Raw genomic sequence first — 23,950 nt, forward strand, 5'->3', positions numbered from 1 at the left:
TACTCTTCCCTGTTTGGCCAAGTTTGGTTGAGAAGTAGATATCCACTACAAGAGAATAGCATATGATCCCTTTACTTTATATCAGAATTTTCAAACATCATCAAATACATAATATTCATGTCATATACTTTAAAAGATAGAAACTATATATATATATTTTTATTATCATAAATACAGTCTCTTCAAATCAAATGACTACGAGAAAAAAAGAAAGGAATCAAAGAAATTTCGTTATCCCTCCAAAAGTAGGGGCGGTGGTATTTGACACCATTCAGACAAACATGGAGTAAATAAGTTTAGATTTGATTTAATTATATTCGAGTTGTAATCGTGTTGATTTGAATTAACACGATAATTTAACGTGTTGTGTTTTTATTTGTCCTATTAATTTATTTATAATCCGTTTAACTAAACATTTAATATTCGTATAAAAATTTATTCAAGTAACTAAATGTGTCATTTTTGTGTCGAAAAAGAAAACGTGTTTTATCGCGTTGAGTCTTGACTTATTTATTAAATGGATTACACATATCGTGTCGTCTTGTCCGTGTTATAATACAAATAATAATTGTATGGTGTTTATGTCGACCATTTAACAATTTACTCATATCTTGACAAACACAACTAGCTTTTCTCACATAAATTGTCATCCCTAATCCAAAAATGGAAAAATTATCAAAGAAAGTATTTCATTTTAAGTGACACTTTCATAATACTAAATATAACATTAACATTTTAAAAAATGATCTTTAAAACATTTGGATACCACCTTGATATTAATGTATTTAAAGTAGATCGATTAAAATATAAAGTTTTTTTTTCATTTTCGCTCTTTTACTTATTCCGAACATGTATTTTATCAATTCTTTTTTTTATAATTTATCCAAACATAAATACAACTATTATTATATTTTATTTTATTTCATAACTAAGATAATCATTTTTTTTTTCCCTTCCCTCTGTCCATTCAAACAAAGCATGTACAAAACTTCATTTAAGATAACAATATAGCCTTGATCATTCAAAGGGTATAGTGCAAATATAGATATGAAACTTCTTCAAAGATTACAATAGTAGCTAGCATATATGCATTTAAATTTACTTTTTTTTAACAATGTTCTCTTTAGTTACTTGGGGTCGCATTATATAAAATACAAGAAAATTTTATTAAAAAAGGAATAAAAAAACAAATTTAATGTTTTTAAATATAGTAATTTATGGTATTGCGGAAAGACATTTGCGTGTGGTATACTTGGAAGTTTAGACTACAAAGAACGCAATGAAAAACACATTACTCATATAACTAATCCTAATTAACTAGACTAACACTTACTGAATTTTTTTATTTTTATTATTTTTATTTTTATAGCTACACATACTTAACTTCATTTGATTTAATTACTTGTTCTATAAACTATACAAGTAATTAATGTTCACGTAACCACGTTAGAGGTTCCCCTTCAAACTAAACTACAAAATTCTTCATCCTCTGCAGTGTGAACGCTACTAATTTATTAGTTCAAGTTCAACCAAATAAATGTCAACGAAATTTAATTTCAATGAATTTTTTTCTATAATTTAATAGTGTGAACATCCAATTTGATCATGTAACCAAATGCTCTCCGAGGCTTGCGCTCAACGGATTATTATTTTAAAGAAATGTAAATTTGGAATTCTTTGTATTTTTTATTTCTAATAAGGTGCAGCGTCAAAGTTTCGCACACTGTGTGAAACAAGTTTAAGAAACTGCTAGTAGCTTAGTGAAGTCATGCCTTACATATTCACTTATGCTATTAGTATTGCTCTTTCTATACACAAGTACAAAGTCATCCTCTACCTACCTCACACACACACACACACACACACACACACACACACACACATTCAAAATTTTAGGTGTAAAACAGAAACTTTGAGTGTTAAGGACCATTTACAAGATTAATCTCAGTGTGGACCATTGAAGGAACTGTTAGTAGCTTAGTGAAATCATGCCTTACATATTCACTTATGCTATTAGTATTGCTCTTTCCATACACAGGTACAAAGTCATCCTCTACCTACCTTATAGATATACGTGTATATATATTCAAAATTTGAGGTGTAAAAACAGAAATTTTGAGTGTTAGGGACCATTTAAAAGATTAATCTCAGTGTGTATATAGTTGGCATATTTATATAGTGCATCCTCATCATTGCCTTGGTCCATACAAACGGGGTTGATTTAGAGTAGATGGACGCACGGTATGGATAATTGTAAGTTGTAACTCACATTAAGAAAGAATATAATAATATCTTATGGCAATAAATTGAAAAGTTATATAGATGTTTTTGGGACCAGGCGATTAGAAAATGTGAAAAAAAATTAAATTTTCAAGTCAAATTGATGAAATAAAGGTGCGACCGAATCAATTGAAAGATCAATCCAAGATATAAAATCTTAAATTCAAGTCCAACTCGTTACGAGCTTTCCAACATTACCCAACTCGTACTCGAATTTTTAAATAAATATTTTGTGCTCAAGTTTGAAATGTTAGGCTGAAAATCTGATTGATCTCATTGGATTACCACATTATAAAAAGTTTAAACAAGTATTCAAGAGTTAATTATCCACATGTTTAAATACAAAAAAATCAAGATTAAAAGAAATTAAAAAAATAAAATTACGACTATTAATATATAAATTCATATTAGGTTTAGGTTATTCAATTCTTAATTTGAACCCAATCCAAATTCAGTTCGGATTGAAACTCTTTAATTGACGTTCAATCCTAATTATAAACATAATAGTCCAATTTGATGAGAATTCAAATTTGTAAAGGCAACGGGCTTTGAAGATCTCAAGCCCAGTTTGTAACGCGCAAACCCTTCGACCCACATTAAATGATTCGGTGGTTTGATGGACTGGACTTCACGACACACGGCCCATATCAAGCATCACGAAAGATCCACAAATCACGATGGATTGGGGAGTTAAAAAATCGCAATGCTGCTCAGCAACACCGAAACACCCAAAATATAAACTCCAACCTTTCTCCATCATCGTTCTTCTTCACACACGCAAATCCTGTATAAGCCTTACAGTGTGAGACCGGTGATTGAGCACAATAATCTGAGTTTTAGAGAGAGAAAGCCGAATCATCCATGGCGACTTCTGTATTTCTCTCTCCTCTCTCTTCTCCAGCCATCGACAATCGCGAACTAGGTTCTGGTATTGGTCTCCCACAGTCCTCTTTCATTCACGGTACGAAGTTCTGTGTCTCCTCTTCCAAGACAAGAACAAACACTGTTAGGAGACTGTGTTATAGGTCTCCGATTTCGGCGAAGTCTCTCGATCACATTCCGAAGCAATTCAGAGAAGAAAACCTAAAAGATGGATGTAAGTTCCGCACCTTTTCTCGTGTTTCAATATTATGCTTGCTGTATTAGTCATTTCTTGCTATTTTGAAATTTCTGTATTGCTTTACTTCTTCGTTGTTGGAATTGATTGTGACGATGTAGCAACCAAATTCATTTCTATAATGCTATAAATAATTCCTAGGGTTTACTTTATTCGTATTGATAAATACGCATATGCAGATGTATATATATATGTATTAATAAGTTATGTTGTGTAGAACAAAAATAGTGTTAATTTCTGAGCAAAGTACGGTGTTGAATAAAGGGCGTTGGCAAAATAGTCCTGGCTGATTGTTGGAGTGCAAGCAGTAAATACTTACATGGCTATATCACCCTTGACAATAAATTATTGAACACAAAAGTTAGATTTCTTATGAGCGAAACAATATGATTGATGGATTATATGGGCATAAACTATATTTAGTCTCAAAATCAGAGAGAGTCACCAATTTTAGGGTTCTGACAATATCTTGGAGGCAAGTGAAGTATGTATTTTGCCTCGGGAAACTTGACACAAAAATGCAGCGGTTATAATATCAAATTTGATGGAAAACTAGCTGCAAGAGTGCCTTATGATATCTGAGAAATTTAGTACTTTGAAGATGCTAATTGTTCAAGGTATAAATTAATAGCCCTGATTGGTAGGAAAGGTATTAATGAGTGGTACTTAGATATTGAAGCATGCTATGAATAAATGATGATGATGCTATAGGTCTTATATAGGGGAGCCACTCCAATAGGATATCTTGGATTTCCGAATGTGAATAGCAGCTTCTCATAATACCACATAGCGAGTCAAGGCTAACTTGTTTATGTTAAAAGCATGGACTATACGTGGCCTACTTGTGCCAACACCTAGGAAAAGTTAAAAACCTTGTCATACCAACTCCAAATATGCCCTCAGCAGGGATGGAGTCTGGGTCGACATAAACACCCGGAGGATCAATCTCCAGCTCTTTGTCAACCTCATCAGGGGTAGAACCGGTCTGATCTTCAGCTGGAACACGATCGGTATAACCCTCTCGGAACCCCTGAGCATATCTGAGAGCCCCAACCCTGGAAAACCGAGTGTGTAGAGCCAACATACCACCATTTACCTTGCTGATGGTACTGAGTAACGCATCACGCTCGTCTAGAGCTCTTCTCTCAAAGGCCATCCGAGCGGATTGCTCATCACTCAAAAGGCGCTGAAGTTCTTCCTTCTCAGCCTTAAGAGATTCTCGCTTGGTATGTCAGACACTCTTCTCAAGTTGCAGAGCGTCCTTTTCGTCCTAAAGGGAGTCTGTCTCCTTTTTCAGAGCGTCCCTCTCTTTCTCAGCTTTGTTAAGCTGACCCTTCAGCTCGGCATTCTGAGAAACTAAGGCATGGTTCTCCTTGTTAGCTGCACCAAGGTTGTCAGAGAGTTTACGAGCCTTGGCGTTTCCCAACTTAACTTGTTTCTGCATGGCCATCATCCCAAATAGGGTCTTCAAAGATATACATGACAACTAATTAAGCCGAGCAGGTGATCAGAAGTAATCAAATGTAAAGACTATGTAAAGATTCATTGACTAAGGGGCAAAGGTTACCTCCATGGCAGATAAGGGGAACCGGCTGAACACTTCTTTCTGGGACGGACCCTTGGCTACTTCAATATCCTTAGGAGTCCACATGCTCCTGTAGTACGCTATAGCGGTCTGACCATCCTTGAACATGGTCTTATCCGGCTTTACGGACGACCCGTCCGTTCGAACAAAGCAGGGGTTCCATGGTGCCGATACAGAGGCATAGGCATTGACAGAGATAGGCCCAGAGAGGGTAGGAGGCCTAGTCAGAGGGTGCACGGACACACTTAGCCCAGAGGGCCTAACCCTCTGTGACAGAGAAACGTCATCAAGGTTGAGAGCACTATCAGGCTGAGGCCTTTTTCCTCTCGCCTTTTCCCGAGCGGTAGCAGTATCAGAGCTGGGAAGGTTGCTGACAGAAGGGGTCACGTTTGGATTGACAGGCGTAGTGTTGGAGACCGGATCGGTAGTCATCACGATCGGATCGGTGGAAGGAGTGGTATCAGAAATAGTGGCAGAAGAAGATACTGAAACTTGAGAAGAAGTTGCCGCAGGGGCAACAACGGTCTTGGGGGCAGTTTTCTTCCTGCCGAAGGAAGGGATCTGGAGTTGACTCATTGTCTTGCCGAGGGCTGAGAGAGCAAGAAGGTTGTCTGAGGTAAGGAGTTTCGAGCAAGAGGGAATGTTGTTCAGAACGTACTTCTTCAAATAGTTATCCTTATCCCTGCAAACACCGTAGCTCAAATCATCACAAGGAATGCTTAAGGAACGGCATAAGAAAGTACAAAAGCGAGGAACGCAAATCTCGCAAGGACAATCACTCTTATGGGTTTTGTATTTTTTATACGAAGAGACAGAGTACTCGCCAAAAGCGCTCGGGATAGGGAAGTCCTTTGCGGTTGGAGAAAACCAGGCTCCCCTAATCCCAATTATGTTTTTCCTCCAACCCTTCTCAGATTTGATCTTATCTTTGCATATGGACCTCTTCTCAATGGGGTAGAAATGGTAGAACGGCTCATCAGTTCGGATTTTGCTAACTTTGTAACAGAGGAGAAGATCTATGAGGTCAAGATCAAGACTTCTGTCACGGTTCAGAAGCAACATAACAGAAAAAACCCTAAGGAAATTTGGGTTTACTTGCAAAGGGGAAAGTTTCAGTTTATTAAAAACGTAACTGAAGAAGGGATGCAGAGGGAACCTAACGAGATTTAATTAAAGGTTGGAAAACAAGACCTCGTCGGGAAGAAGGCCAGCACCAGTCCTGATGTTCACATCTTTAGGGCAAGCCCTAATTTGAATGTCATCCGGAAGGTTGAGTCTCATACGAAGAACACTTAAATCTATAGTCATGATGAAAACGAACAAAGATTCTGAGGAAGAACAACAAATCCCTAAAGGAGGAGAAAGAAGCAAAACTAACCTCGAAAGATTGGACACCGCGAAGAGCACTGCGAGATCACCGGAAAAGGAGGCTTTTGCAAAAGATCGTCGGAGTAGATTCAATTCAAAAGAGACAGGACAAGATTTGAACAACAGTGAAGCAAGATGAAGACGGTAAAGAGAATCGATGGAACATCTATGAGGCTTATAAAGACAAGGTGGGCCCGAAGGCCAAGGAGTCAGGAAAGCGAGGAGTTTTTTGAATCTCGAAGCACCAACTCCTAAATCTGACCGTCCATTTGTCCATGCGATCTTCTCGAGCCATCAAGTCATGATTAGCAGCCTCTAATAATTACCCCCTAATTTATTAGGGAGTAATTATGGGGGCAGTTGAGGATACAATAAGTAATATGGGCCGGTTATAGTCCGCGAATGTGGCATCGGGGTAAACAATTGAAATTCAGCCCATACAGGAGAACCATGGAATGGGCCGAGCTCGGAGGATCCACCGAAGAAGGCCAAGCCCATTGGAAAGAAGGCCCAAAGTTGATAGTCCAGCAGCACCTGTAATTGCCTATAAATAGGCGGTGAAGGAAGTAAAGGAGGGGGAGATTATTGTGAAATGTACTGAAACTCTGTCAAAATTGAGGGATAGATTTTCTTGCATTTACAAGAGTTAAAACCAAGCTCTTGTTGTGGTAGCATAATTTACTTCTTTTTTAATTATTAAAAGTGGCCCTATTCTTTTATACTCTTTGATTCTGCACATTTATTGTGTTTCTATTTTGTTTCGGCTGAGTATACATGATTGAAGGAGTGTGTGGACTCATGTAGAAGTAACACAAAAAGTATGTAGGTATCCAAAATGTGTTTGATAGGGACATGGATCCTTAGCCAAAGTGTCTGTGCTACTTGGAGAGTGACTTGACTTGGCTTGTATTTCTAAATTACAATTAAGGGTATAACTCGCATTGTTTTAGCCTTATTCAATGCCGCCTACGTGCTTAAATTTGTTTAGTTTGGGAAATTGCTAGTCTTTGGACTATTATTCCTTCAATCTTTCTTTTAAAATTCAGACACAATAGAATGTTTACATATCCTTTGCAGAATTTGTGAGTGACTTGAATGGTATGAACCTATATCTCTAAAATTTCAGTGTATAAAAGATGCATAAAACTATTACTTAGTACTTTGGATGGTCCTGTAGAAGACCTATTGAAGTGTATATGTTATATATATGATTGGTGCGACTACTTGACTCTTCAATTTGTTTTTGGAATGGATATCTAAAGCATGCTTTAGTTTTCAATGACTTTATGGTAATGTCTGGAAATTTTGGACTCGCACTAGATGCCCTTGTTGAATTATAAGGCAAGTTTATACTAAATAGTTTGAATATTATTCTCTGGTGAATTACACTTTGGTCAAAATTTTATGTGAAATTTTAGAATTTTTTGGTTAACACTGAATAGGTGGAATGAATAAATAAGAGTTTGCAGTCTATTAAAGTTTTAATATGGCAAAAACCTGACAAAACAGATCTGAACCAGAAAAATTTACTCATAAATTCACAAATTAAACACCTGTTTAAAGCTATTTGAGAATTGGGCTGCAAATGAGCTGAGCTGATTGTTGAGCTTTTCAGGCTTGATCTGTTTAAATTTAGGTGTTGTTCAGAGTTTGGACTCAAGTAGGAGCATCTGCGCATCAGCTGAGACACCAAGCAAGGGAAACAGGGAAGGGAAATCAAACCCTCATACCCAAACATATATCTACAGATCTTCAACATGAAAACTCATCCACGGATAAGAACTAAATATGAGATGAGCACCTTAACACAAGCCAAAAGGGAACAAAATAAAAAGGAAAAATCATTGAGGAGAGCGATAAAAGTTGTGGCACCGGAGAGAGGGTGAAAGAAGATCGATCATCTTAACTCCTTTCTTCCTTTCTCTCTCCTCTTTTTGTCTTTCAACGTTCCATAACAAACTATTTTTCACTTACAAAAAGAGCTAATATATTATGTTATATAACTATCGATTATAGATGGAGATAGTTGTTATAACTTATATTATTGTATTTAAAATTAGTTTTCCTGTCCCAACATATATATTTCCTCAAATATATAATTTTACCGTGTATATTTTTATATTCAGATTATGAGGAGCATGGTTGGACTAATATGCTTTTGTGTCTAAATGAGCCGAGCACAGTCTTTCTGAAACATAGATGTGGTGATAGTCTGTAGTTCATGGCCGCAATGGCTCTGGGATTTTATCTGTTTGGATTGCTCTATTTCTGATTAATATGGTTTTGTTGTTGGCCCTGAAAAAAATAACAATAATGAAGTCTTGCTGAAGCTTGGCTTGTCTAATTGAGCTTAAAAGTTAGGTTCAAGCTTAGCTATTTAAGGTAGATGAATAAATTCAAGAAAGCTTTCGGACAAGCTGAGCCCTAGTGATTAACTTATTTCTTGGTTCATTTGCAGACCTATTTTAAAGTTATATAATCTTTAGGTTCCATTTGGATTGAAGGATTTAAACTAAATGGATTTAGGTTCAATTATGTGATAAATATAGCTTGTGAATTTGAGAGGATTCCAAGCAACAAGGTGTGAGGAGTTATTTGAAATCCACACCGACAAGGATCCAAAATGCAATGAATGTCGCCATCACTTCAGATTTCGGAATCCAATTTAAATAGCCAACCTTTGTAAACTCAAATCGGTTCATTTCAATTTCATCCATTTATCCAAATGAACGCTGAATGTTTTTGTGATTCTAAATCTTCTTTCCGCATTTAGATAGTAATTCCTATATTCCATATCTACCTCGATTTTAGTTAGTGTTGTTTCGTCCCCTTCTACATTTAGAACATTGTTGTGGTGTATTTTATCTATTATAAAATTTTCAAGAAATGAAGCTGCATTGTGAACGAGAACTTGGAAGACACTGAAGTTTCAATATCATGTCTGATTACATCATGAAATTCAATTACTTTTGAATTCAAGTTACATTCAAAATCAAGAATGTCTTGGTTCTTATATCTTACCCATATTCTCTGTTGTAGTGTTGGACAATTTCAAGAATGCCCCTCAATATCTTTATGGCCTTACTCCTTCACAGATGGACATGTTCATGACAGAAGATAATCCTGCCCGTCGACAGTCAGAAAGAGTCACAGAGGTGTCCTCTTTATATATGCTGCTTCATATCTTTTACTGTTAAACGATTGCATCATGAAAATCCTTTTGTTATTGCTTCTTGATTTTCAACAAAATAAAACCTAAATCTTATTGTTAGTCGTTGTATACTTATACCTAGAGTATTTGACAGGAAAGCATCTCATCTGCCAGCAATTATTTGGATCATGGAGGAATGTGGAGTCTATCGGGCACGAATGATAGGGGTCCTTCAAAGTATAGCATGAGTGTGAGCATGTACCGAGGAGGAGCCAGAGGGTATGGAAGACCCAGAACTGCTCCTCCTGATTTGCCATCTTTGCTTTTAGATGCTAGAATTTGCTATCTGGGAATGCCAGTAAGCCACCAGTCCACTCTACTACTCTTGTCATACCTTGCCTAAATAAACCTTCTGCTACTGCGCTGTCCTTGAACTGCACCATCTAATGTCTTACCTGTCTGATTGCTGCAGATTGTACCAGCAGTAACTGAGCTGCTTGTTGCTCAGTTCATGTGGTTGGACTATGATAACCCATCAAAGCCTATATATCTATACATAAATTCATCTGGAACGCAGGTTAATGTTTGATATAATGCTGTTTGTCCTACTGTTTTTCTATTTCACACCACCTATTCATCAAAAGACTCCAAACTCCTCATGGGTTGGTTGAAGTACGTCCTTTTGACGTTTGCTTACCAATATTGACGTGTTTCTGTGATGCATTTGCCTAGAATGAGAAGATGGAGACTGTTGGATCTGAAACTGAGGCGTATGCCATTGCCGACACCATGGCTGTAAGCACATTATAATTCAAACCAAGTAAAATGTTCATAGTAGTTCATGAAGCATGTTAATTTTTTTTCAATTGGATACAAGAGAAGGGGAAGGATGAGATACCTTCATTGTTTAGTCTATATTTCTTAGAATATAAAAGGACATAGTGCAAATGTATTTATAATGTCTTTTATTAGTTTATCTTATTTAATTTATCCATTTAGCCTTCTAATTTGACCTTTGAATTCTGTTTTATGATTTGCCTAAAGTACTGCAAGTCCGATGTCTATACGGTGAACTGTGGCATGGCGTATGGTCAAGCAGCTATGCTTCTATCACTTGGAGCCAAGGGTTACCGTGCTTTACAGCCAAATTCTTCCAGTATGACTCAATTTCTCTGTGAAACATAAGCATGATTTCTGTTTCCTAATATTATTTATAATCACCAGTATAAGATATCAAAACAGTGTTGCTTTCTGCTTCATTATATCTATATGTGGTGCACCAACTCATGATTAGTGGATCACCCATTAAATAGGGAACCGGCAGACTGATCCATTTACAAGTATAATTCTTAATATATTTGTGTATGAGAGGTAGTACTGTGGTGGAAAGCTTCCTTGAAAGTGTCTCCTGGGTCCTAATTTTATCCTTCCGTCTACCATGTCTTTAAAGTTGCTATATGCTTGCCATATTAGGTCTTAGTAGTTTGAATTTGAGTAGTTGTATTTCAAGTCTCCCTACAATTCAGGGTGGGGATTATTTTCCTTCTAAAGGTGGATAGTTGTATTAGTTTATCTATTGTGTTATGCAATAAAAATCTATTTTTTTATAACATAGCTGCAGATATGAAATTATGACTCGTTATGTTAGGTATGACAGATATCTCTGCAAAATTACTCTTGAATTGAAATTTTGAATATTATTCTACTAAATAGAGAAGTAGGGCAGACTTGGGGAGTAGGATATTCTCAAGGTGTTGCAGTGGAAACCTTCGCTTGGATGCTGAGCAAGCAAGCTTCCAATTTAACTGTTGTTAATGTGTCTGTTTTTGCTATTTTCTTCAATTATGTATGTGGCCTTCGCAAACTGTTTAGGTGTTTATAAACGGAGCTATTGGGTTAAGAGTTTAATTTTCATTTTTTGTTCAAAAACCCCCATGAAGCCTCTTATATTATCCAATTGTCTATAATAGGTTGTTTTTTTTTTTTTCCCTGCCCCTTTTTGATTCAGCTTTTATAGTGGCATCCCACCCTCGGGTGTGCGCGCGCGCTCGTATCAGAGTGATAAGAATAGAACCTCTTAATCCCATACTTCCCCTTCTAATGATGGAATAATAATAATGTCTTTTGGAGTTGTATGAAATCCAAAGCTTCGTAGTAGTCTTTTATACCTCTTTTTCACCATATTTATTTGATTTGCAGCAAAATTGTATCTGCCGAAGGTCAACAGATCAAGTGGGGCTGTTATAGATATGTGGATTAAGGTACTCTCTTCTCCCCTTGCCTCCCTCCCCCCTCCACTTTCTAACCGCATTTTCATCAGGCCAAAGAACTAGATGCAAACACCGAGTATTACCTCGAGCTGTTGGCAAAGGGAATTGGAAAGCCAAAGGAAGAACTCGAGAAAGACATCCAGCGCCCCAAGTATTTCCAAGCACAGGAGGCCATTGACTATGGCATTGGAGACAAGATAATTAGCTCAAGGGATTCTGCATTTGAGAAACGGGTAGATTTCTTATTAAATTCTGCCTCGGTATAGTGTTTCATAATCTTCCTCCATGTCCATTCTAATATTAAGTTCGCTGATCAGAATTATGACGAGATGCTTGCCCAATCAAAATCCACAAGGAGAGGACCAGGAGCTGGTCTGCAAGCAGCTCCCTCTGGATTTAGGTAATCATAAAGCCTTTTATGCATCGTGAATATCCCAAAACCACAGGTTTAATGTGATCCTGTCTCGTCCTCTGCGACTTGCACAATGGAGGAGCTATTACATTTGGGGCTTTTGTTGAATACTGTAGTTGTGATACAGATAGAGCTAGCCTCCAATATGTGAGATCCGTTAGTTCTCTTATATGTATGTTGTATACATGGGTAAGATGGGAAAAGGATATCGATCTGGATCTGCTCCTCGTGAAATGTTCATTGTAATGAAACACAACCTTAAGCACCAGTTAGTTTTATGATTTTTCAAAATTATAGCATACAATATATACGACGATTAATGAACTAGAACAGAATGTTTTTCGAGGAAGCCTCAATCTGATACAGGGAAAAACTGAAAAGTACCAGTCCAATGATTTCATGTGAACCAATGGTTTTCCATATATGATTTGACTGCCACGGGAAGCACCACGAACCATCCCATCGTGCCCTTGTGCTACAGAAACGTCCCTTTTAGATTGAAATCCTGGCTTACTGGGGTAAAGATAACACTAATAAAACGACTTATCAAAAAAAAAAAAAAAGATGACAACACTAAAACCGGTGAGACTTCACTGTCATGGCAAAAGTCCAGGCTAGGTTTTGGACCTCAATATTATGGTAATTTACCTCAGACAAAACTACCTGGGGTTGTTCTCATTAAGTGGTCGTAAAATTAATTCTGCAGTTGCAAATGAGTTGCTTGTTTGTTTCGTTGGAAAATATTTTCTATATAAAATCTTTTTCGGTAATATATATATATTTATTTATAACTTGGTGTTTGACCAAGGTCTTGAAAAAAAATTTCTTAGTTATTTTTGTTTAGTTTTAATAAAATATTTTTGTGTATTTGGTTATATGAAATTAGAGTTGATAGAATTTGAAAAAAATAATTAAGAAAATTGAATCAAATTTTTTAAAAAAATTTACAAAATTTTAATTCCAAGAATCTAATTAAATTTTAATTCCAAGAATCTAATTCCATGCTACCGAACATATCCTCAATACATTTACTTAAATTTTGCACAACCAAAAACCTAAAAAGGTCAAATATTTATATATATATATATATATATATATATATTGCATCCAAATATCAGTTTTTTGGCAAGTGCCACTGAGGCTATAACCAGCTTATCAGCATAAGGCCAAATGGACTACGCCTTTTGGGTTGGACCGTCAGCCTAAGCACCATGAAGCACGGAGGACACTAACCCACATCTTTAATATGCATTTTGATGCCATGTTTGTGCAATGAACCCTCTCAAAATATATTAGCAAGCTGATTAGAACCTCCCATCTCCAACCAAATTTATATTTCAAATAATTCCTAAATGGTAAACTCGCCTATATGGTTTAGTCGGCATTGATTTCAACTATTCAAAGTGAACCAATTGGAAGACAATGCATCTGACACAAACACTAGTATAGAATGTCAATTTAAGGAATGCTATCAACTTCAGTCAGTAACTGGATTTGACGAGCCATCCAACACAGAGTATGTACAGACATGGTGACAAAGTCTATCGAGAAGGCCAAAATATGGGAAGAAAATTCCAATCAATGAGCAACGATTAACTAATCCCTTCATACATAATAAGGGGGAATCTAGGATATGAAAATGCCACATATTAAGACTGGCAGCAGATTTAGTTGCAGTTTCCATTTATGTAGTAGGATTGGCGTATGCTTTTGGTTTTGGCTTAACTTCAACTTCATTTACGCTTCTAATGAAAATGGCATCTGGTTCGTGTCTGCAAAATGAACAGGCAACAAGTAGAAGTTAACCACACGCAATAAAACATAACTGGATGCCATAGAGAGAGAGAGATTCTCACCGCTTATCACCCTCCTCAAATGTATAGCTGGACGCAACAGCAAGAAGTCGGCCATCTCTGCTGAATGATAAGGCTGCAATGCTAGTTGGGTATTTCGAGTACTGCTTGTTGAATTTTGGGGAGAAAAAGAATTAGAAAATCGTTACCCACCACGAATGAAATATAATGTCAGAATGATTATTTAATATATTACCTGATACAGCCTCTTTTTGTTGTTCCCATCCCACATGTTCACATAACCATCACAACCACCGGTTGCAAATGTACCATAGCTGCAGTTCAATTTGTTAGTACAGATAACAAATATAAAAGTAGCACAAAAGGTAATTACCATAATAACTGTTCTTATACAGAAACATCAACTCAATACTGTATTATGGTAGTATAAACCAGAAAAAGGAAAAGAAAAAAAAAAAGAAAAGATATATAGTGTAGTTCTAAAATCACCAATAGAGGGAAGACCCTGCATAACTCCAGCATGAAATAAGAGTACAAGAGCATCACTTTATCACAGGGAAACATTTTTGAATTTTGCATCAACAGATCCATGAACTCATCTTTCTAAACATATGATACACTGAGGGATCTCGAACAGGTCACACTCAGAAGAGCACAATGACCAAAATGATCCTTCGTGATTCAACTCTACAAAGCCTTAAACCCAAACTATTTTTTATACGGTAAGGCTACTATTTTGATCATGAAGATCAACCCTTCAATGCAGGATTCTGTCACTAAACAATAAAGTAATGCTTAACCTTATAGTCCCTCCACTAAGAGAGAAATTTTGAGAGAACTTACATAGGATGATATGCAATAGCATTTACAGGATAGACGATGTCCCTTCCGGCTTCCGATTTCCGATGACACTTGAATGCATACCTGCAGAAGCCCAAAACCATCAAGTAGCAAAATAATTGATAAAAAAAAGGTGCACCATAGCGATGAAATATAGGCATGCCTGCATTTTCGTGCTATAGTCCCCTAACAAGAGAGAGATTTCCCTCCTTCACAGTCATCTAGTAATAAATTGCATCTTATCACATCACAGTCAGAAGAGTGCTGCTGTGGTTTCACAGGCAAAAACTTGTGACAAGTCAGGAAACACCACATCTCTTCTATTGAATGACAGGAGTGCAGCATACAAGGATGTGCTATATACATAATTCCTTTTGTTTGAGAGAGAGAAGAAGAGTTCTTACAGAGGGAAGACTTAAAATTTGCATCTTTAATTTAATCAATGCAAACATACATCAACAATATAAAAGAAGCAAAATCTCATTCTATCATGCAGCCTAAGGAAGTATCTCAGAAACTCAGTGCAGCTATCTAGCAAAGTTAAAAAGAAAGAGGAAAAAATAATAATAATAATAATAATAATAGAGAATGTTGAAATGAGAGCTCCGAAAAGCGATAAGAAAAAGTTAAAACAAAAAAGTCACTATGTGTTAAGTCACAGTGCAAAGAAATACATACTTTTTGGATTGACCAGACTCAGAAGGATCAAAGAATTCCATGGCAACCCGACCTTCCACAGAACTAAGAGCATAACCTGCACATAACAGTCTTTATTAAAATCAGAGCAAGAATGCATTACATAAACAAATTTCTTCAGACTACATTAGCTAGATGCTTCATTGCAATGTTACCATACTTGACTATTTTTCCTTTTGATTAATAATCTGAACTGTGGCACCTGTCCCCTCTGTCTCTCCATAAACATTGTGTCACATACGTAGTATTAATGTTCACGTCTTAAGTGAATAAAACTGAAAAGATCTGTGAAAGTTTAAACTTTATTGAGAAGGTTCCAGAATTTATATTTCTAGTATGGGAAAAAAAAAAAAAAAGCCCTACAATTATGGTAGAGAAGTGACACCGTAGTGATTTAGCTGCAAAATTGAATAAATTTTTTTGTCTGGGAGACAAAAAGGGCTTAGCTAATGTCACATGATTCTACCCATGGAAAGATGCTGAGAGTTACCAACAGTTGTAAGGTAGCTTTCCAAACCTTGAGACATTCAGATAGATACCTGTTCCATTGGGATAACAGCGTACGCATCTAGTCTGATATTTCAATGATGATTCCCTCCGCTGCTCGGGTTGAGCCATATTCCTCAAATCATAAACATTTACATGCCTTCCAGCAGTTGCTACTACTAAACGATTGCCAACAAGAGATAGAGAATAGACACGCTCGGGCTGCGCATACGTCCCAACAAGAGTGCGCTCTTGTCCACTTGTGCCTCTAGGGTCCCAACACTTTAGTGTTTTGTCCCAACTACCAGTGATCACTTGCCCTAATATCACAAACAGATGAAATATATGTTATCAAATGAAATCTTTTAGAAATATAACAAACAACATCATCAATGAGATTCCATGCATATGTGACATCAAGTGGTATTACTGACTTAAGTTAACAGTAGTGTTACTATGATAAGATTAATGAAAAATAAGAATATGAGACTATACTTATTCTTGCTCCTCCTTTTTTTTTTTTTTTTCTTCACTATTGAAGTACTTCAAAATTATAAAAGAAACTAATGCTCCCATAACTCTCCAACAACTGACATGAACATGATAAAGTGCTTAGCCGTTCAGCGAAAGCACCAGGTGGTCAAAGTCATCTCATACCATTGTGAACATTAAGTTAATAAGAAAGGTAATAATGCAGCAACCACCAAAACCAACCTGTTGCATATGAGTACTCAATACAGCGCACAGGTGCATCATGCTTCCCCAAAATATCCTCCTTGCCTACGCTGAAAACAAGCCTGAAAATTTAACAGCATCAACTGCTTAAGCTTGATGAAACAATAAAGTTAAATATGTTTATTGACATCACATACACAGTCGGGAAAATATAAACAAAGCAATCACCATCTTCTATAAATCAAAACAATAAGAAAAAAACAGAAGCACAGTCAGACCAGTACATAAGGATCATGTATTTAAAGTTGGAGTGTTCTTAATAAAACAATGAGTCAGAACCCCAGGAAGAATGTAGAGTAGACTGTTTCCCCAAGTATTTTAAGGAACCACTGAAGCTTCCGACAAGCAAGATGTTGGGACATCAAAATAAAAGGCATGCGACGCACATTAGTGAAACTGAGACCATAGATGAGAAGAGACAATAGTGAAATTCGAATATGTAATCATTACGTTTTCAGTCTGTAAAACCACAGTTAGCAGATCAATACAATTTCCCCAACTACATATTGGTTTCCTAGAGTAGAAATTTTAAGCTTATATTCTGGCGAATTCCATGAAAACAAGTTGATAGTAAACCAAGAAGGTCAAACAGAGAGCAAACAACTATTAGCAGAAATTCATACCTTTCTCGTTTAAGTGTTACATATAACGAGAAAGATAAGGTGGTGCGGGACAGTGATGATGCATTCATACAAGTGTTAACCCAATTAATTCAATCTTCAGTTCAAGTCTCTTCCGAAAATTTCTTCCCTTTTTTTTTTGGTTGGTGGGGGGGTTGAAATATTAGAATCTACTGTTTATATATAAGATCCTTGTTAGTTCAACAGGACTGAGATTGACAAATTTTATACAAAACAATAGTCTGTATGTTCTGTTTTTTAGCTATTGATTTTGGGTTCAAAAGTATAGAGAAGTTAATTTGTCCAAGGACAAAACTGTATATTCAAAGCTTTCAACAAGGGCAAAAAGGTAAATTCAACTCTCAAATTATGCAATCACCAAAACTAAGTTTCATATGGATTCATTCATATCATTAGACATATTAAAATTTTCAAGTTGCACGTTTTGATCAATAAAAACCTGTTTTAGAATGGTTTGTTTCTATTATAAAAATTCTAATTGAGCCAAGACAACGGAGTTCAATCAATGATTGCTCGAAGCCCACCAAACGGTTCGATTGATTAAATTAGCTTTCAATCGCTCAAATTTTATGAATGAAGAATTTGCAAATAGGTTTAAAACTCTCGACAACCCCAATCTCTTTCAGCCTCCAGGATCTATAAAAAGACCTAATGCTTTCAGAGAACTAGACCTAGCATCTTCAAGCATACCTAGAGCATGTACCAACATTGTGAGGCAACACGACTTGAAAATCTGATCACGTGAGAGTGGATTTGTTAATAGGCCGAGCATTACTAACTAGCTAATGCTTTCGAGCCCATGGGGCTTCCTTTTCTAAATGAACTTTATGACGAGAATTTTCCATTACTTTTATAGGAATGACTTTAGGCGAGGGCATGCTTCTCGACTCAGACTTTGTTGGTGGAGCTTTCCAGCCTGGCAGCAGCAGGGCTCTCGAGGAGAACGTCTGGCGTGAGTCTAGATCAGATTCAACTAAGGGATTCTAGCTGTCGAGTATGATTACCTAATTGTAAACATTTCTTCATACAATAAATTTGATCGGTCTGGACTAACATTTTTGGTTTTTCCCTTATGGGATTTTCCAAGTTAAAGTTAGTGTTTGTTTGTTGATGTTTTTATGCTTAAAATTATGCACCATGTTTATTTTTACATGCATGAATGTTAGTTAAGCTTTGAAAGTTACTTCAAATTTTAAATTTCTGTTAATAATAGTTCAATAGATCTCAAGACCTATTCATACCTCCTCTAGGAATGTTAGTTAAGTTTTGAAAGTTACTTCAAATTTTAAATTTCTGTTAATAATAGTTCAATAGATCTCAAGACCTATTCATACCTCCTCTAGGTCAAGTTTGGGGCCTTTGCATTCTCTAACATCAGAGCCTTTAAAATCCTAATTAAGGCAAGTATTCTTATCTGATATTTAATTTAAACCCAAAAGAATTTAAAAAAAAAAAGTAAAATTAAAATAGTGAGATCACTTTTAAGCAGGCTAAATTAAGTATATAGACCGGTAGTGATGACAAACACCCTATGAAATGTGTGAACATCACATCCACTCTAGGCAATAATTTTAACAAAATAACATGAAATGAGTAAAAAATAGAAGTCATCAGCTACTGCAAATGAAAACATGAAACTATCTCTTGCAAACAAGTGATCTTCCACACTAAAAGTTGCGTACCTATTATGGAGCATCACATTTTTTGCAAATCCCAAGTTTAAAGACGGCTTAATGCTAATTATGCTACTACAAACTTGCAAATCAAAAATACTTTCTATATGCACAGCTACAATAAATAAACTTGCAGTAAAGAGAATTTTTTTGCACAAAGTTACTGCAATCATAAGCTAATCAAACAGATTCTTCACTCATGCACATGCAGCACAGCAGAAAACTATGACAAGTACTTATTATATCTAATGAATTTGGAATTTTCAAAGAAAGAAACCTAAATGACCACACAATAAGCTATCAAAACAAATTGATCATTATATCCTCATTTTATTAAAAGAATAAAATAAAAAACTGAAGATTTGTGACAGTTCCAGCAAATTCTATTAAGGTTCAATATAAAATGCTTTTCTTTTTGGGTGCTACGACTGGAGGTAAATCAAAAAATATATATATGAAATCCAGAGATTTTTTAAAAGAAAAAGGGAAATAAGGCACAAATTGCTCTTACCTCCGCACAGTATTATCCGCACTGGCACTGAAGCCAGACGAATCGTCATGGAAGCAACAATCGAGGACAGGACCTCCATGCATGAACTCTCCTCTCAAGAGATCGGCACTCGCATCGTACAATCGAACAGTCTGACAAAATCACACCATCATGATGAGTTCAAATTAAGATCTAGAAAAGAAAAGAAGAAAAAAAAAAAAAAAAAGTAAACCTATCGCACTAAACTTAGGTCTTGAGAAATAGGAGCTGAAAATTACTTTGTCCCAAGAGGAAACAAGCAGGTGATCACTGTGATTAGAGAAGCGAAGGTTCGATATGCCGTCGGACGGCGGATTCGAGAGCTCTCGTCCGGCGACCTGTGGCACCGTGGTCATGATCTTGTCGTTTTAGTGCAAGCTAGGGTTTTAGAGATAAAAAGGTTATAGTGGCCCTGGTTCTCACACAATGAATGCGAATAAGAGATAGGGGGAAGATAGGTTTGAAATACAGGAGGAGTTGAATCCAGTGGTTTTTAAAAGAGGCACAGAGGGACGAAGGTGTCCGACTACCTTTTCGTATGCAAATTTTCAAATTCAAATGAGGGGCAATGAAATCTTGTGGACCGTGGTACATATTATACATTTGGTTGTTTATGTAAAGTGAAAATGATGCCTGGATTATCTTTTTCCTATTACGTCAGTGTCCCGATGTTTTGATGGGTTGGTGATCGACATGAATATATGGTGCCCGATCATTATGGATCATTAACTAGTGTGGTGGATATAATTAAATTAGGCATTAATTTTAATTTGATGCGTTCTTAACAAATTAATTAAAAAAATTAATTTACTATTGATCTTTTAAAAAAAATTAGATTTTTTTTCAAAAAAATAGATAAATGAAAAACAATGGCGATCTATCAATTATTAATTTGCGGATTCGATTTTTTTTTTAATCCGCCACCGATTCGTGAGCTGCAGATTCGATTTTTTTTAATTCGCTCCCAATGTATCGGGGACAGATTTAACCATAACTCAATAAATAAAATTTAAATTTATCACTATTAATTTATATATTTAAATGATCATTAACTAATACATCGTTAGAGTCCATTATATGATCATCAACTAATTAAATTAATTAATATGTTATATATATATATATATATATATATATATATATATATATTTCACGGATCTGATCGGATTTTTAACAGTCCTATCCATGATTCCATACGTGAGGTGCGAATTCGATTTTTTTAAATCCGCCACTGATTCGTAAGTGTAGCAATCCAATTTAATTCATTCGGATTGGGTCATATTCGATAATTCACGTATTATTTACTCACCCCTATCATTAACTATATACATAAGTAAAAAATATGATAAAAGTATGCGTATCCAAATCTAGAAAAATATTATATGGTGTCGCACCAATTATCATGTGACACATCAATAAATACGTCAAAAATGTGTAAGTTTTAATTAGATTTTTGCTAACGTGTCACATAGTAATTGGTCGAAATCATATAATAATTTCTTTTTTTTCTTAGTTACCAACTCACATACACATGTCTTTTCTGAGACTTAAACTCCTGACCTCTCTTTGAAAAATAAGAGACTGATACCGTTAAGCCACTGCCCCATTAATAAAATCATATAATCATTTCTCTCACATCCAAATGTCTAACTTGTCTTTTTATCGAATTCTAAATGAAAATTTCACTCGTTCCACCAGAGTACAGGCCTAATTACAAACTATACTTTTAACATTCAAAAAATTAAGTTAACTTCATCCTAACACTTTGTCTTTGCCCCTTCATGCGATAAGCAATGACCCTCTTTTTTTTAATGACTTCAGCCATTTTACCATACTTGCCCTTATTACAGTTTTAAAGGCCTTTCCACCTTTACTTTTGATTTTAAATTAATATTCATCTTAATGATGTGGTCATTAACTAATGAAATGGTGACACATAGTGATATAGCCCAAATAAATATAAAATAATGATACTTACACCGAAGTTATGCACCGATTTGTTAAGCAGAATGATGTAACAGTCTAGCTAACAGAGAAACGTGATTTTTTACTAATGTAATTATTGTTCACCATCCCATCACTAATTTCATAAACTTTTCCGTCGTCCTTAATTTCTCAAACGAATATCGTGTGTTTTTTTTCCTCTTATCCTCTTATTAAACGCGATATGCAATAACTCCAAATGTTTTGACGATTTACAATAAGTTTTTGACGATTTGCAGAGTACCTCTTTTAACCAAATATATATATATATATCAATCTACCTGTATATGTATATGTTACTGCAAATTTTTTTTAAGAGTTCAACACCAATGTCAATCCATTTAATAGAGATTCATTCAGACGACTAGTGCTGATCAAAACAATTCCATCTATATATACATATATATATATATATATATATATATATATATATAAAGAGAGAGAGAGGTACTCAATAATTTCAAATCGTCAAAAAGTTGCAAATCATCAAAAACTCGTTATAGATTGTCAAAACAATTGGAATTGTTACAGATCACGTTGAATCGGAAGAAAAAAAAAAAAAAAAAAAAAAAAAAAAAAGTGAGAAATTGAGGATGATGAGAGAAACTTCGTCTGAAAATTGAAGACGACAGAGAGGTTTCTGAAGTTAGGCATAGGATGGTGAACTGAAAAAGTGAATAATTAGATTAGTAAAAAATCACGTTAAATCACGTTCTCTACCAGCTAGACTGCCATATCATTCTATTCAACAATTTGATGCATGGCCTTCGGTGTAACTATCATTACTCATAAATATATATATTTTTATTTGATAATACATAATAGATTGATAACATTAGGTTAAAAAAAAATTATCTTTTTTATACAAGGCTTAGGATTATATTTAATTTAAAATTTCTGTAATAGTACATTTGTATTCTCTCATTCCCTCCACTATTTTTAAACGAATAAAAATTTAAAAGGAAGAAGAATAAGTTTTAATAGTTATATTTAAAACTTTCGAATTATGGACAAATAAGTTATTTGTGTGTGTTGACCTTAAGGATTTCATCCAAGGACAATCTAGTTGTTTTGATGATAACAAACCATTAATGGTGTTTAAGGACTAATGTTTACATTGAGTGTTATATAGATTTTTCACATTCAAAGAATGACCTCAATGAAGCTATAAAGATCATTTCAAGTATTCCATTATTCAAGATCACATCAATGAAAGAAATGGATACAAAGAAGAGTTGAAGTTGCAAGAAGCCAAATGCAAAGTCCATCCAACGATAGTTTGAACTACAACGAGAAAGAAAGCACCTCAAAGAAAGGATGAAAGTAAGGATACCTCAAAGCCTAAAGATCATGGACAAAGCCTGAAGAAAGGGGTAGATAGCATGGTGAGTGTTTATGATTAAATGTCAAAGTATTTATGAATCTATTTGAAGCTCATCTCTATAGAACCATGCATGTCATTACATCATTTATAAGTTCCTATTACCATTAGCAATAGACTATGCACTTCATATATACAATAGACACATGAAGTTATTGCTAAAGAATGAGTTAGTTCAAGCTTCCTTAAGCTTTGAAAGAACTCATCACTTGTGCTAGAAATGTTAAGACCATGCACATCAATTACATGATTCACTTTAGTCTCTAGAAAGTAAATGCTAAGGCTTAGAACATATTTGCTCGTTTATAAAGCCTTCATTTCAATGACTTGGTAAAGGACATTAGGACCCCAGAATGCACGTCATGAAGAACTGTGTTTTTGGCTAAGTGTGAAAAATGGATTTTTGAAATAATGATTATTTCAAATTAATTTTTCCCGGTAATAACTCTTTATACTTAAACTAGCCTAAATTGATTTTATTATAGTTTTTGACGAAGTCTACATTGGTCTATATAAGGATTCAATTTTACCAAAACTATCGGAAATCCAAATTTGTACTAAAACTGAATTTCTATATTTTGATTTAGTTGGATTTCAATTTTCTAGTATTTTTTATTGAATCCAAATGGGGGTACTTCCTTATTTACATTGTAAACTTAAAGTAAATGGACATATAAATTATATGCCCATTTACTTAAATGTTTTCAATGGAAATAAGCTGTATGCAGATGTCCTGTACTGAAAGTCTTATGCATAAGCTGTCTGTCAAAACTGTTAATACACATGTCGACTGGTTTGATACACATGTCGACTGGTATCTAGGCAGTGGCAAAAATCCAAGCTGAAACTCACACATGTCAACCGATTTGACACACATGTCGACCGGTATCTAGGCAATAGCAAATGTCCAAATGGAGCTCAGTAGATGTCGACTGGTTCGCAAAATACATCAACCGGTTCAAGCCAAGATGTTAACCGGTTTAGCCACA

The 23,950-nt window shown here is 35.3% G+C and overlaps 2 protein-coding genes across 2 annotated transcripts; one reads left to right on the plus strand and one right to left on the minus strand.

Moving 5' to 3' along the window:
• The first annotated feature begins 3,002 nt into the window (after positions 1–3,002).
• Positions 3,003–12,474, plus strand: LOC132294147 (ATP-dependent Clp protease proteolytic subunit-related protein 1, chloroplastic). Its single transcript, XM_059791900.1, has 9 exons — positions 3,003–3,376; positions 9,390–9,505; positions 9,656–9,859; positions 9,974–10,078; positions 10,234–10,296; positions 10,546–10,657; positions 11,701–11,762; positions 11,822–12,004; positions 12,089–12,474. Exons 1-9 carry the CDS (start codon positions 3,142–3,144, stop codon positions 12,173–12,175), a joined length of 1,167 nt encoding a protein of 388 aa, XP_059647883.1. The 5' UTR covers positions 3,003–3,141; the 3' UTR covers positions 12,176–12,474.
• A 1,138-nt stretch (positions 12,475–13,612) lies between these two features.
• Positions 13,613–20,166, minus strand: LOC132294148 (mitotic checkpoint protein BUB3.1). Its single transcript, XM_059791901.1, has 9 exons — positions 19,837–20,166; positions 19,580–19,710; positions 16,734–16,816; positions 16,073–16,339; positions 15,516–15,591; positions 14,841–14,921; positions 14,233–14,311; positions 14,040–14,140; positions 13,613–13,955 (listed from the first exon to the last, which is right to left on the minus strand). Exons 1-9 carry the CDS (start codon positions 19,951–19,953, stop codon positions 13,868–13,870), a joined length of 1,023 nt encoding a protein of 340 aa, XP_059647884.1. The 5' UTR covers positions 19,954–20,166; the 3' UTR covers positions 13,613–13,867.
• Between the last annotated feature and the right edge of the window lie 3,784 nt (positions 20,167–23,950).

This window comes from Cornus florida, unplaced genomic scaffold (assembly GCF_030987335.1).
Source record: "Cornus florida cultivar Cherokee Brave unplaced genomic scaffold, ASM3098733v1 CherokeeBrave_3.0.0_Hap2_Chr02, whole genome shotgun sequence".
Lineage (NCBI taxonomy): Eukaryota > Viridiplantae > Streptophyta > Magnoliopsida > Cornales > Cornaceae > Cornus > Cornus florida.